Raw genomic sequence first — 15,756 nt, 5'->3', positions numbered from 1 at the left:
ATGGCAAGTTATGCATTTTATTTTCAATACATATAGCACATTTCATGTACTTACATTCAATCTCCTTTTGGTAATCCTTTCAATAATTCACTTGTACACATAGTATTCAAATTGTTAAAGCTTATATGACCAAGCATCCTATGTAATTTCTCCTTCACTGTCATACTTGATTTCTTCACTAAATTAGCATGTAATGTACTTGCATTTATATAACCTTTTAATTTATACAGTCTATCTTCTTTCACTGCTATATAATAGTTCCATAGACGTTATATATTTTGATTGTTCCCCTGGAAACAATTTTATGATTGTCTGTAATCTTTGAATAGCTCAATAAATTTGTTTTCATCTCTTTGACATAGAAAACATTGTTCAAAACAATTTCAGACTTTTTTCCATAGACCATAAAATAAGTTTGTATTTTTTCCGACCTTTGTAGCTTCTAATATTCTTCCATCACCAACTTTTACTTTAATAGGTTGTTGTCATCACATGAATGATAGTACTCATCTGTATTAATTATATGTTCTGTACAACCACTATCTAATAACCAAGTTAAGGGCCAGACTGCTCAATATTATATATTTTACTTGAAGTTGAAACATTATTATTCTCAATAGTTGCAAGGAAATTATTACCACCACTCTCATTACTGGATTTATTATTATAAGTTCTTCCTCTAATATTTTTGAATTATAATATGATCCACGTTGATGTCCACGATTATTATTAAATCTAATAAATCCATTTCCCCACCACCGTTAACATTTCTGTGTCGACAATCTCTTTGCATGTGGCCAGGTTTTCCACAGGTAAAACATTTAAAGTTTTATTAGGTGATGCAGAACTACTAGTGTGAGCTTTAAAAACATTTGAGTTGTCGCGTGATGGTTCATTACATTTTTCTGCTTTATCCAATGATTTTAACATAATTTTACTTTTCAAATAATCTACAGTTCTGTCTTTTTCTGGTAAAACGTCTATTAGATCTCCAATATGACTGTAATTACGAGGTAAGGCCTTTAACATATAATTTAATTTTTCTTGTTCACTTACCGTCGCGCCGGCTTGTTTTAACTGATTTATTGATTTCTCAAAGTCGTCAAAAAATACACTTACTTGCGAATAGTTCGATAATTTTATTGCTTCTACATTGTTGCGACATATAATCTGTAGTGCCGATGATTTCTGCAGGTACATTTCATCAAATTTTGCCAATATTTTGCATGCGGAATCTAAGTCGCATATATATTCGAGTTGCTTGTTGCTTATTGCACTATAAATGTAGTTCGTTGCCTGGATATCCATCTCTTCCCACTTTGCAACATCATCCGAATCATTTTTGATTCGTATGGCAGCTTCTTTACATTTCTTAAACTCCAAAACTTAAGTATACGTATTTTCCAGCTACTATAATCCGATCCGTCGAATATTGGAATAACTGCGTCATTGCATTTAGTAAACGCCATTTTTGCTTATTGCATATATAGCACGTTTCCACTTTATTTGCGAAAATATCTTCTTTTTCTTCTTTGTATTTGCAGGCAACCACGCTCTGCTACCATGTTAATAAAACCACTATGACGGATCACTGTTATTTAATTTGATATCTTAAACATAAACTTAAAGAACTACATTATTGTGGCTGCTCGCCGGCAGCCCGTGACAGGAAGAAGGAAGTGGAGGCGTGTTGCCACAAAAACAAATTAAATTACATATTAACAAATGTTACCCTAAACAAATATAAATGTACCCATTCAACAGTTTTGATTGTATTCTGTGTGTGTCTTAACTAAAAAAAAATTCACGCGATTTTTTGAATACTGCGTATGTGTACTTACCTCAGCCCGGGCCGTCCTTGCACGCTGTTTACCAATATAACTGAGTGTTTTTTATGTCCGTAATTATAAAAGCATTTAAATCGACTGTATCTTTATCGACGTGTCGCAAAGGTTCCACGCTTTAGATCATTATTGTAAGTTTATATTTCAGCTCTGTATTACAATCAGTTAAGCACAACAGGAGCACTTCTTTATGACAAGGGTTGATGCTAACGAGAGATATTTTATACTTAACTACCTTTTGCCTGCGGTTCCATCCGAGTGAAAAAGTTTTTCCAGGATAAAAATAGTCTATAGCATTGAGGAGTAATGTAGCTTCTTATTAGTAAAGTAAATTTCAAAATCGGTTCAGAAGTTTTCGTGATTATATTAGTCTATACTTATATATATATAAGTATAGACTAATAAGTTATCTAGTAAAAACCCGCCATAGTTTAGTCATCGGAATATAATGTGTTAAATGTGATAGACCAACATAATGCTTACGTCCTCCTTCAGTGATATCGACTATATCAAATCAATGAATTCCCCAAAGAATTCATGTCCATTGAATTATAGCTTTTATACTACATTCCTAAGGTTTAAAATAAATAGAATAAAAACTATTAATATCATTGATAATCAAAGCTACATCGGCAAATTCCATGGTAGAATTCCTTCGAAGTAATTATCTTTGTGATATAGAAGACGTCATGCGTAGCTAAGTATTTAAATGTTTTGTCCATTTTGCTGTTTTTTAAACGAATTTAACTTTAATGGCCTCGGTCCAACGAGTAATGAATGTTCCGGGGTCGGCCAGTGAACATATGTACCTCAGGACATAAATAACCTAAACAACACATACATAAATAAGAAAGGACAGCGTAATTTTGATATTTGCAAAAAGGAGTACTGAGCATACTTTTACTATAGAATACATTATCAATTTGAAACAATTTGATGACCTTTGAATTAGTTTCGCTGACGTGGAAACGGAATAAAAGTCCGAGAATTTATTTGACTGGGATAAAAATGACTATGTATCAATAATGACTTGGTTTGTGTATAATCCATCCAAATCCAATCAGTGGGTTTAATTTAATTAAAAAATAATCAAAAACTTTCGCATTCATAATTACCACATATAGTTGGATTGAAACTATAAAGTATAAACTTAAATAGCATCACACCTTTTCAGAGGTAAGCAGGATTGTAACAGAACACCGACATTCCGTCATATAGCGACATTACGAACAAAATGACAAAAATCATGGCTGTTACTGGTCTTGTTTATTTTTAATACTTGCAAAGGCTTCAAGGTACCTGTTAGCGCTGTGCGAATTGTTATATAAATATATTTCGTTACGGTATTGGGTAACAGACATTCGAAGCATTTTTTCACATACATATGTTATGGAATAACATTATGAAATAGATGAAGGCGGTGTCGCAGGGTGGGGTCTTGCTGTCCGGTGCGAATTCATTTGCTGCCCCAAGAGAGAAAAGAAGGTTATTTCGAGAATTGAATTTCATACTATATTTTACATATTTTTGTCGCTCGGAGCGGGGCCTACAAACCCTTGGCTCCTTTCGCCCCAATTACGCTATGCTACTGGTTGAAGGTGGGTTAGGTACGTTCGGGCTGTTAAGGAATGAATAATGAATAGTCACCCATACAAATAATTGAACAGATGCAAAACTTCAAATCGCCTGTACACTCTTGTGTTCTAATAAACATCTTTTTTTCACTGAAATAAATAAAAAGGATTTAATACTCCACACTAAGAAAAAAAGTCAAATAAACTGAACGTCTATAGGAGTTTTAAAGTTTTGACTTCGTTCAGTTAATTATGTGGTTAACTGTACATGGCCCGAAAGTGACGCGATCGTGTGCTATCAGAAACGAAACGTTATCCTATCAAATAGGGTAATAGGGTATATAAAGGCAGCAAGGGTTTTTCTAGCATTTTCCGAGGATTGAATTGAATTGTGTGATTGAAAAGCGATTTTTTTCTGAGATAAATATTTTCACGGCATAAAAAATTGTCTATAGAACTAAGGAGTAATATAGTTTCTTATTAGTGAAAGGATACAAAATCAGTCCCGTAGTTGCTGTGCTGTTCAATGCTGCTAAACCAAGGAACTTTACGTGGGTCTTTTAACTCTACATTATATTAAAAAATAAACAATATTGAAGTATTCACGCAGCCAGCGTTTCTCATATACTACCTACCACTACCTCTACCACTGGTCTGTGGGAATAATTGAACGATGTGAACGATGAATGAACGATTGATTGGAAGTGAACGATGTGTTTGTTTTGTAGCTCATCGCAGGCATCTTTGTTTTTATTTTGGTAAAGAGAAATATTCATTCTACTATACGTTAGATCAATGGTTTTCAAAGTGGGAAGCGTAGTCCTTTCGTGGAGGCGAGACAACATGTAATGTGGGGCGTTAATGAAGATTAGATATCAACTTCTATCCCTCTAAAATAGTACTTTGTTTTTATGAAAGTTACTATATGTCCTCTGTACCTTTGGTAAGGTATATGCAAAATTTCATGATCATTGGTTAGAGTAGTAAAGGCATGAATAACAAATAAACAAATTTTCATAACCTTAAGATACTTGGTATCTCTCCCTGGCTTCTTCTTCTTTACGTTGAGGAGAAGGGGAAGGTTGGCCGTTAGGCAGCAGGATGGCGAGGCAAAAAATACTTTGGGAACCTCTGCTTTAGAATTATACATTACGCGCTTCGGAAGTACATATCATGAAATGATGTTTTAGATAACCCTTCAAAAAGTGTTATTTCCGATGAGTTGTGTTTTTGAAGCAGCACGTGCTTCAAGTAACTACAAAGACACTACTCCGACATAATGTTACTACCATCATAGAATGCAACAGCCTTCGTTAGCCGACAAAGAACACTATCTTACCCATAAATCAAATGTCCCTTAGCTAAAACAAAAACTCACAGCAGGATATTCATGCAGTATTATTAGTCTTTAAGGTATTTTACGTCATAAAAGACTTTTATAAAAGAAAGGAGCTGACTAGGAAATAATATTTGAAAGTCACTATCTCTACCGACCTTGCTTAAGTAGGATTGGTGATAATTGTATACTGCCGGAGTCCAAATGTCAAGTGAAATAGGCATTTAGCAACAGAGCAAAGACCTGCGCGTGATTCATAATACACACCTTGTATATAATCGCCTTATCTGCTGTTCCCAGGTTCAAATCTTGCGCATTTGATGGTAAATCTAATTAGTGTAGACACTATTGGTGGTTGCTAGGTATGTCATTTTGTTTTGATATCGTAAAGTTGGATGACCATCGATACAAGCTCAACCCTTAACACAGAATGTAAAGGTCAGAACTCAACCATGTGTGCCGATTGGTGCAACGTAAAAAACCCAAGCACGGGTTGCCGAAACAGCTTGCGTCATTCCGTCTTGACACACCGGACTGGCTTACACGGCGCCGCGGTCCACCGACTGGCCGGTTTGAAGGAAAAAAAGAAAAAACTGACACGCAAGGCAAAACGGAACGCGGCCAGTCGACGAGCGAGCGCGACACCGAGCGCACGACCCGCGCCACACGCGCCACCCAAATTAGAAAGTTTGAACGTATCAAAAACATACCCGTGTGAGTGTGTGCGAAAATATTTTTTGGAAAAAATATTTTTTTTTTTTGGTATTTTTTGCCCGCTCCTGTGATTGTGTTTGTGTTAGTGCATGATACACGGAACCTGTACAGAGGCCGCGAGATGCTTATAACGTAAGTTTAGAATTGTAATTAACGAAATATTAATTAAACTTACACACACGAGAGACAATCGCGTCGCGTGTCCGTCTCGTTTCGTAAGAGTCCAGTTTACGATCAGACGGATTGTTACGAAAATAAAGTTCTTCACCCACTTCATTACATTAAACTATACTTATTCTAGATGCTAAACAACCATCCTAGCCTAAACCCAGTGGGAAATCAGCGAAATCTATGTCTAAGAAAAAAACTGCAATTGCTTTTTAAAAAGTTATTCCGAAATGTAGAGTGTTTAGTGAATTTAAAATATTTTCTTACATAATATTGTTTGCAGATATTATTGCAAATATATTAGTAATATCGATGGTTTGCGGAGCGGATAGCTCAAATGACTCTTGGAGAGGGGATGTGGTATATAGGCTGAGTCTTTATGCATATTAACGTAATGATTACCTATTTAAACATAAGGAAAACTTAATCTAACGATGAAGTATATTGTGTGACAATTATAATCCATTAAAGGCATTAAATTGTACTCAAGACATTCTTAGTTTGTTTTGCAAATAACTAGTTGGAATTATAGTAATTATATTTAACGCTCCATACTTGATGGCAATGGGTGAACCAGTGATTGTTTTATCATAGGTTTGGATCTCGAACCAGGATGACCATGATCAGGAGACGTCATAATTCTTAGAGATCTCTCACTTACCTGTTGTAAATCTAACGTTGATTTATTAAAGATGAATAATACCACGTTTTTCTCTAAGTTCTAGATATATTTGATGTCTGAATTGCTTGAAGTTTCTTCAAGGTAAACTCTGCTCCAGATACTGAGTAAACTTTCTGCAATCTTTAATTCTAAGAACCAAGCGGCAATAGCTTAGTTGGTTGTGGAACAAATTGTCGAGACGAATATACGCAGGTTCAAAACCTATGGACATACACCTTTGACTTTTCTAAAGTTATGTGTGTATTCTTTGCGAATTATCGCTTGCTTTACTGGTGTAAGAAAAAAATGATAGGAAACCTGCATACCTGAGAAGTTCTCTATAGGAATTTTGAGGGTGTGTGAAGTCTACCAATCCGCACTAGCCCAGCGACTAAGGCCTAATTCTTCTCAGTAGTAGAGAAGGTCCATGCCCAGCAGTGATATGTGTGAGGGTTTAAAGAAATGCGAAGGCGTGCTAATTCGATCAATCTGCTTTAGACAAATATAGAAACGAAGTAGTCTAACGTTTTAAATTTAGTATAAGTTACTCGTACATAGAAGTAGCCACTTTAATGCAAGAATGACTATATTTTCTTCTCCGCTTGGTCCTCTGGACCTCTAGAGACAATTTATTGACAGAGTTCAGCGTAGTTATTACAATCGGCTGTCGGTTGTAGTCTCTAAATCCTTTAGAAGGGACCGTTCTACGGGATGTCCCTAAGACAGGAAAAATGTGTCAACAAATCTTATACATGTAGCAGCCTGATTGTAGTAGATCAAGATATATTTAAATGATGCCGATAGCTTAAGAAGGCGATAACGCAAATTTTATTAATCTTTAATATTTGCCCGTTCAAAATCCACTTGCAAACACTTTTTATGTTATCGTCGCTGAAACATTGACGCAAGCATTTTTTCGCAAGTCAAAACTGGTTTCAAAGTTGTTTACTGTCATTATTTTGTTTTTGAATTAGTCTGAGAACCGGTAGATTATTGTTTTCGACGTTGACTCGAGATGATGGTTAAATGGATTAGTGTCTTGATATATCTCTATTGCGTTGGTCTACGACAAACGTCGCAGTTTTATACGAACTTTGATTCATATTATATGGATATATTTCTTAGTATCTTTTAGGAGGATGTTTGCTTTGAAGTTTTATTACAACCCCCTTCGGCTTCGTATGAGTAGAACCAATTATATATACAAAAGAATTCTGGTGGTCCTACCGCTATCGAACTTCACAGGCTCACCTGCTATACTAATCTGAAAATCACCTAAAATTTCATTGTAATCGTTCCAGCCCGTTTCAAAGTTTATACGGAATATACATACACATATTTATTATATAGATATATAGTCTTAGTATGTTGTAGGACGATGTTTGCTTCGTAGTATGTAGTTATAATAACACTATGCTCTGTTTCGAAGGACATCTAGTATGATGAATGACGTTACGAATCTAACGTATTCCTCATTTAGTCGATTGGCGAATTATTCGGCAAATAATATGACTATAAATTATGAGTAACGAATACACCAGAGTAAGTTGTTTACACACTCGCGTTAGTTACTATTCGTCTGTACTTGGTAAATATTATTGCTGGAGGATATATTTTATATCCGCACGGATAGCGACCACGGTACACCAGGTGTTAATTCGCCATAGTGGCCCACGTAAGTGTGCCGCATTCCGGGATCAGCCAGTGTATATCCGGGTCCAACAGGCCAGCATAAATATTTCGAATGTCGAGAGATGATCAGGCTGTGGACGCTTTATTGCACCCCACTCCACTTACCATCCAATGTAGTGGGATCATTTTGACGTGCCTTTATAAAAAAATATCTAAATCAGGAATAAGTTCCCAGCATAAGTACTCAGTACGTTGTCATTTAAATTTCTGGTTGGTTTTGCTTGTTTAATCAGGCGTAGCAGTAACTAGGCCAGTAACTTGAACTTACGTCAGGCTTATAATGATATTGTAGTTCTTATCAACCATTATTTGGCATTACGTTGTTATAAAGTATACGAATATTGGGTTTACGATCAGTCGCGTGCCGTAAACTCTTGGTTATTGTCGGCAGTTGATATCGCTGATTATAAACAGGTCAAAGAACTTATAATTGAATTGAGTTTTTAATAATTTGTACCCAGAATAGAATATGTTATATCAGAAAACTATTTTATTAAGTCTGTTCATGTTTGCAGAAATAGTAAGATCGTTTCATAGAAAATTTACGAATTGATTATTTATGTGAAATTCGCAGCCTGTTCGAAGAATATACTGTAGTTCGCAGCAACCTAACAAATCAGTAGCTATGCGTTTCGTAGGGTTGGAAAGATTATGGGAAAATCATAAAAACGTAATATTCAATTCTACTTAATTTTCTTGTGGACTTTCATCGATAATGGATCATATAAGAATAATAAAATAGCTTTAATATTTGTAATGGTAGAATTAGTAGTTCATTGTTGGAGTGGCCGGTGTCGATGCGACCAATGCGCGTGTGATTATAGTAAATAGTTGAGTGAACAATGCGTGTTTACGAATAGTAAGTGCGGATAACGAAATGAAGCAGATGTTTCGCCTTGTGCACCGATTGAGTTTAGATCTTGAAATTCTGTTACATTTAGTTTATGTTTTATATTTTTTATAATAATATGAGTTACACTACCTAATCGTCCAAACAACTCAATTCCTACCGGCTTCCCTTTTAGGATTATTTATTATTGTCTTTGTTTTCTATTAAATTGGCCGCGATATGTTAATTAAGGCATTCGGGTTACCATTTAATAAATATCACCCATCACACCGATGGTGGTTAATAGTTATTATAACCGTATGGTAGATATTGTAACTTTGACGTTTCGGGCGACCAACACCTCCGCATTGAGGCTGCATAGTGTTCAACGTTGGGATAAAATTATAATACAAAAAACTGTGATAAAATCTGTAAATTAGTTTTATTTCGATGTATTGTTCCTTTGGTTACTGAGTTTATGCCATGCTTGTCCATCTTAAATGATTGTAACATACTTAGAAACACTAGAGTAGTAAATTATAAAGCTATTTTATTTTCGCATATTAATTAATGCACATAACCGCTAATAATGAAACTGAACTGTTTTCCCGGAACCCGAAATACACCATTGCTATGTCTAGCGATTTGACTTCAACAATTTTAAATCTTATACGTATTTTTCCAATCTTAAACACCATTCTTGATTTCCCGACCTTGGGTTTACAGCCAAAGGCATCAATACGAGACGACATGCCGATGTCATGCCGAAGATGGCCGTGACAGGGGGCTTATATCTAAAACATTTTCCTCCTTCGATTATTAATATTTTTTACGATCAATATTTTGGAGTTTGAATAATCTTACAATTTGTAATCAGTTTTGGTTCTCGGAATTAAATGAGGTGTAATTTAAATTTTAACACGTTGTAACATAAAAAAAATATTAAATCACAACGCATTGCACTATCAGCTTATTAATCTTGTTAGAGAACATTAAAAAACGAAGAGACTGGTCAATCCGAAGTAGGTAATATTTATTCACAGTATTTTTTTGTTCATATTATCGAAAGAATGTTTTTATTACATTATAATGAGCTTGGTTTTGTGGCGTGAAATTTAATAAAATATGTTAATATTGATTTTTATGAATGTAATACGAAGATGTGAACTCACTAGAGTTCATTTTTTGTAGATAAAGGATCAAATATTATGAAATCGATTTCTTAGGATACTATTTATAAGTTGCTACAAAATCCTTCTGATTCGAAACATCTATTGAGGATTTTGATTAATAATTATTGGTAGGACTACTGTCCTAGGAGTACAAAATATACTTGGTCGGTTTCCTTCTTATTTATTACATTTTTAGGCATACATACAGTTGTAACATGATAAGGAGACCCGAACCCAAGTTCGTACAGCCGTTTACTTGACGTGCGAACAAATTAATACTGTATTATATGTAGATATTTTTCTTCAATTTAATTAAATCTTTGTATTCCACACACATAGGATTGTTAATTGAGCTATTCATCGACCTATTTGTCAGTATCGACCATAAATATAATGATTGTATGCAGTTATTTATGAGTCATTAATTATGTTAATTAATTGTAAAAAAACATAATTAGTGGTAGAAGGATTCCTTTGTTATGTCCTTCGCAACGATCTTACATATCGTAAAAACGTTTAGCTCCTTCCCATACACTAAACTGCGCCGGATAACTACGGTAAATACTGGGCTTTATGGAACAACATCTAATGTCTCTATGTTAATGTATGGGAGAGGCACGAAGTGAAGTGCCTCGCAGTACTTCGTAAATTCAAAATTTTCTATGGTCTTGCTGTGTTTGATCGGTCGTCATGAGTCAGTCATTCATTCAAACTGTTACCTGTATTTACATCGGCTAAGGAAAGTATTTCTTTGGAACAGGCCTTTATGGCGGGTTTTCTAATGTATACTCTTATTATCCTGTCGGAAGGAAAACGCAAAGAAACTTTACTTTTGCCCGGAAAATCTTACAAGAATAACCGTTTACAACAATAGATGTAACTACTTGAAACATACTTATTAATCATGTATTAATAATTATTAAAAATGGAGATATGTGGGAATGATACAACTCGACGCAGGCGCCACAGAAGATAGTAGATTCAAATAAATGATCTCTAAAACTACTACTACTTTTGACTAAGCTATGTTAATTTATTTAGGAAAACTTACGAAGGTTCTACGAGTTCTACTTATATAATATCATTATTAATAGTGTATAATTATCAAAAATATATAACCTCGCTTAACTCAGTTATGGTCACAATATTGATAAATGACATCGGAAAAGATATCAAGGAAATCGATAGGGTCAATGTAGGTCCACCGTGGAGTACGTTTTATATTCGTTTGTTTATATATCCAGTGTTTGTGAGAAGACTTTTCATATGATTCTCAGTGGGTGTCGAAACATGTTTGCATTTAAATTTGAGATAATATTTACAGACGGGTTAAAGTCCTAAATATATATTTGTTTTATTATATTAACCTATATTATAAGTAAAGTCAATGTAGCTTCCTATAATTATTAATAGTGTTACTACAGTTATAGTACTAGAGACTTGCTTCTATAACAAACTAACATTTACCTCTTTAGACAATAAGAACTAGAAATGAAACAAATGTGAGATTGTGTATAAAATTCATTTTTATAATTTTATTCGCGATGAACATCACATGTTACGCAATTGTATGAGAGTTAGTGCAAGGGGAAAGTACTTCGCGCAGAACCACCGATAGATTTCCCCAAATGCAGGAAGAATGTTTTATATTGTCTTTTCGTGGTTTAGTGCGGTTTCAACTACTCACTGTCCTGGCATTTGAGTCATTTTTTGCGGACATAATAAATTTCCACCTAATGTTAGGCGAAATAACAACGAGATAATTTATATTTTTTATAAGTACACGGACAAGTAATCCCACTGCACCGGATGATAACTGGATTGGAGTCCAAAAGAATGTCGACTGACGTGAGATGATTATCCCTCGACAGTCGACACAATTATGCCGGCCTGCTGGAACCGGATATAGACAGACTGATCCTGGAACGCGACACACTTACGTGGGCCACTATGGCGAGTTTAAGTACTTTGTGGGCGGTGGTCGATATTGAGGCGGATATAAAACATATTCTATCACCAGCAAAATATCAATTGACAGTAGCTGGTCACTGGTGATTCCAAAATACCTGGAGTTAAGCCCTAAACAGTAAAATTTGTATTAAATCAATCTAGTCTGTAGATAGACCTGTCCACAGCCTCTTATCAAAGGTCACACCAAAGAGTCTGAACTGGCCGTTGTCACCTTTTTTTACGATACGAAGACGTCTTAATTATGATGCCTCGGAGCACAACGTGACTTCATTGACCTACTTGAACAGTAAATATTCACAATTATATAGCTCAAACGGTGTTGATAATTTTTTTTTACTTCAAGTAAGTTTTGAAGTCAGCGGGCCACTTGCAAAAGCTCCCGAGGGTGCAGGATGAGTTTAGTATTTTATAGAATATAATAGAGCTGTCTAAATCGTTTTTGTAGAGTTCATAGTCCGCATTTATTTAATTTTTTATTGTCACTCAAATGTAAAAACAATGCAAAGTTAGTTTCACGTGTATATGTTAAATAAATAGCGACATATTAATGGTATGTGACGTCGAAATGTACTCGAAATAGAATACTTGCGTCAACGTGGAAATATACTGTCAAAACTAAAACCTAGATTGACATTACTTCATTTTCTTAGATTTCCGTACCTTATTAAATTTAACGGACTTAAGTTATAAGTGTTTGCATGTCTGTTCGTTCGACGTTTAAAGATTATATTCGGTATCTAGAAGGTTTGTAGAATATCTTACCAGTTTTTAGTGACCGTTTCCAATGTTAATATTCAACTGATCCCAAGGAGAAGTAAGCGTGTCTAAAAACCTTTGCTCTGATTGGTCAATTTTCACGATCGTAAAAGCCGATTGGGTTTGTTTATTGGAAGCGGTGGTTATACGAGAGTTCAGTATAGAAGATATCTTATTAAACATTAGTGGAGAATAATGTTAGGTCATAGAAGTGACAGTATCATATATTATGTCGTCTAGGTAGGTAGAAGTAGTAATTATATACAACTTATTTTCCATACAAAATATAGGACTGCCTAGGTGGCGTAGTCGTATTAAGGTATGACCCAGTGCTGAGGTCTTAGGTTTAATTCCCGGGACAGACAAGGTGATACTGGGTTTTTCTATTTTATATCAGCGCGGAGTCTGGAATTTGTATATGAAGTAGAATATATACGGCAGACAGTGGGTGCGACAGTTGCGCTGCTACCTACTCCTTCGGGTATAAAGGGCTTCAGTGTATATGTGTGTGTGTCTGTGTGTGTACGAAATACAAGCATTTTGACTACATTCACGTATGAACTATTAGCTCTCTTCACGAGAAGTACGTGGAATTTCGACTTCATGCAACGACTATCATTTCACTTTGTTTCGATCATTAATCAATACCGCTATTTAAAATCATCTCGATAAAACATATTTCTAAAGGATGTAGTTTCACTTAGTATACAAACAATAATAAACTTAATTAGTTTTATAATACAGTGCATAATGAGGTGTAAGATTTGCGCAGACGACCTCGCGTGTTATGCCAATACAAATTAAACAGATCTTATATAAACTCATCCTTGTGTTGAGTGGAGCGTTATTCAACATTCATAGGCTATGATGACTATATTTTAAAACGTTAAACTGTAAGTATCATCCGATAGCTGGTGACAGGATATATTTTATATCCGCCCGAATAGCGACCACCATACACAAGGTCTCAAAACCCGCCATAGTGGCCTACATAATTGTGTCCTGTTCCGCGATCAACCTGTGTATACTTCGTGCTAACAGGCCGGCATAATTGTGTTGACTGCCGAGGGGTAATCATCTCTCGTCAGTCGACATTCTATTGGTCTAGGGGTCACTTTGCCGTGCCCGAATAAAAATAAAAAAGGCCCACTCGCTATCACATCATGGGATGGTACACACATTGCAACAATTAGGTGTCCGGGTTTCACCTCTATCTACCCCTTTCTTTGTTTCGGTTAACGAATTGTTAAATATTGATATCCACTGCCCATAAACGTTTTAAATACCAAAATAAATAGGAATGCGCTGCAGATCTTAAAAGAAAAGGAATAGAGGTTAAAATAGAGATATCATGTCTCACGGACTTTTTTTGAGAGAGGTACTATCGTGGTCGAGCTGGCGGAACTCTGTAGACTAAACTGTCTGCAAACAACTTTACCACACATGACCGCTCAAGGCTTACACAATCATTTAAAACAGGTACTTAATAATAATTATACTTGATAATTAGTTTTACAAACAAAAAATCACAATGAATTGTGCAAACATTGGAGTTTTTGTTCATTATTGTAGTCGAGGTTTCTAATCTTATAATGAAAATAAAAACTCTTCAATAATATTGGCAGTTACCATATATGATGATAAAAAAAAAAAACTAAAAGAAACAATTTACATACATTTAAATTTGAATTTGTGAAATATGGGGATAGGCACCGTAATATCTGTTTTTACCGCCAAGCAGCAGTGTGCATGCACTGTTGTATTCCAGTAGAAGGACATTGTAGCCGTTACTATTGGGCATTATGAGACTTAATATTCTATGTCTCAGGTGACGAGCGCAGTGGATTGTCACGCAGTATGTTGTTATTTAAATTCTGTATGAATTTGCTAGTATTTATGGGCGATCGCAACGCTTACTGTCTGGTAAGCGAGATGATGATCACTTATTTTATTTGAAATTAAAATCTCTTGCTTTTATATATAGCTAAAAAGAGGCAGTTATAGTATATATATATCTCTTAACTGATTCCTTTTAATAGTGTAATTGGAGGCTTGGCGCTATATCATATGAATTCTCCTCATTTTCAATATGCTAATTTGAGGCAAAATCAGTACAATGACGTTACAATTGTGACATTCACTTGCATCATGAATGTCAAAACTCGTGTTCAGAAGTAACATGTGTTTTTGTGGACATTTCAGATGCAAAATTATAGAGACAGAACAAGTAACATTTAAGATTTCGTTTTTATTATTGTTTTTTTTTTTTATATAAATAATGGACTTTATTTTTTTATGAATAAAATTGTTTTGTTCAGGAGTTAGACAAACGAGCAGTTAGGTTACCTCATCATGATAAATGTTCAGACGTATTGTACTGACGACGTTTCAAAAGGAAAGGGAATTGTGTGCGGATTTGTTGGTCCGTAATCTCATTAAACGAAACTCGAGAGCTAAACTGCTAGTTTGTAAATAGCAGTTTAGCTCTCGAGTTTAACGAGTTGGTAAGAAAGGCCCTTGTAAATGATTTAGTTTGTATGTTTACGCGAATGTTGGAATTTAAATAAAACTATTTGGCGGAATTTTTTCGCGGTCGTTATATTTATTTTTACTTGTGATATTTCGAAGACTGCATCCTCCAGGCGTTTTTCGACAACAAGTTAAGAGCTCCTGTACGACGCTTGGACAGTTGGTTTCTCTCTAGTACAGCTAAAAGACAAAGTAGTAAGCTTTACCCCACAATTAAAGTCGCTTTTTACACTTAACTATTGTTGTCGCCGCAATTGTATTTGTGTATATTTTTATATTTATCTTATTCCTTAGTTACATAAACTAGTTAGATCCACCTTTAATAAGGTGGTAAAACACTGTTTGCACGTTGTACGTGTAAGCTAATTATTGTATCATCTCTTGTTCGATCAAATGTGATAAATAAGACTACTTGTAAAATTATAAGTTAGCGCTGTTTCACGGCCCCGCGAGAGTATCGCTGTCCCGCTCTGTTACGTAAGAGTGAACGAGTTACATAACACGGTAATA

The 15,756-nt window shown here is 35.0% G+C and overlaps 1 protein-coding gene across 3 annotated transcripts in view; it reads left to right on the top strand.

The window, feature by feature from the left end:
- LOC115448437 (ABC transporter G family member 20) overlaps window positions 1–15,756 on the top strand; it is a 106,260-nt gene that overhangs the window by 38,474 nt on the left and 52,030 nt on the right. Inside the window, exon 1 of one of the 3 annotated variants that reach the window (XM_037440022.1) lies at window positions 5,278–5,600. The exons of the other annotated variants lie outside the window; for them this stretch is intronic. Coding sequence (XP_037295919.1) covers window positions 5,590–5,600 — 11 coding nt within the window. The 5' untranslated portion in view covers window positions 5,278–5,589. Of the gene's footprint in view, window positions 1–5,277; window positions 5,601–15,756 lie in introns of those variants that run through there. 3 annotated transcript variants of the gene reach the window in all.

This window comes from Manduca sexta, chromosome 18 (genome assembly GCF_014839805.1).
Source record: "Manduca sexta isolate Smith_Timp_Sample1 chromosome 18, JHU_Msex_v1.0, whole genome shotgun sequence".
In the NCBI taxonomy this organism is placed as follows: domain Eukaryota; kingdom Metazoa; phylum Arthropoda; class Insecta; order Lepidoptera; family Sphingidae; genus Manduca; species Manduca sexta.
Note: the sequence above shows the minus strand (reverse complement) of the source record. Positions and strands in the feature narration are given on the sequence as shown.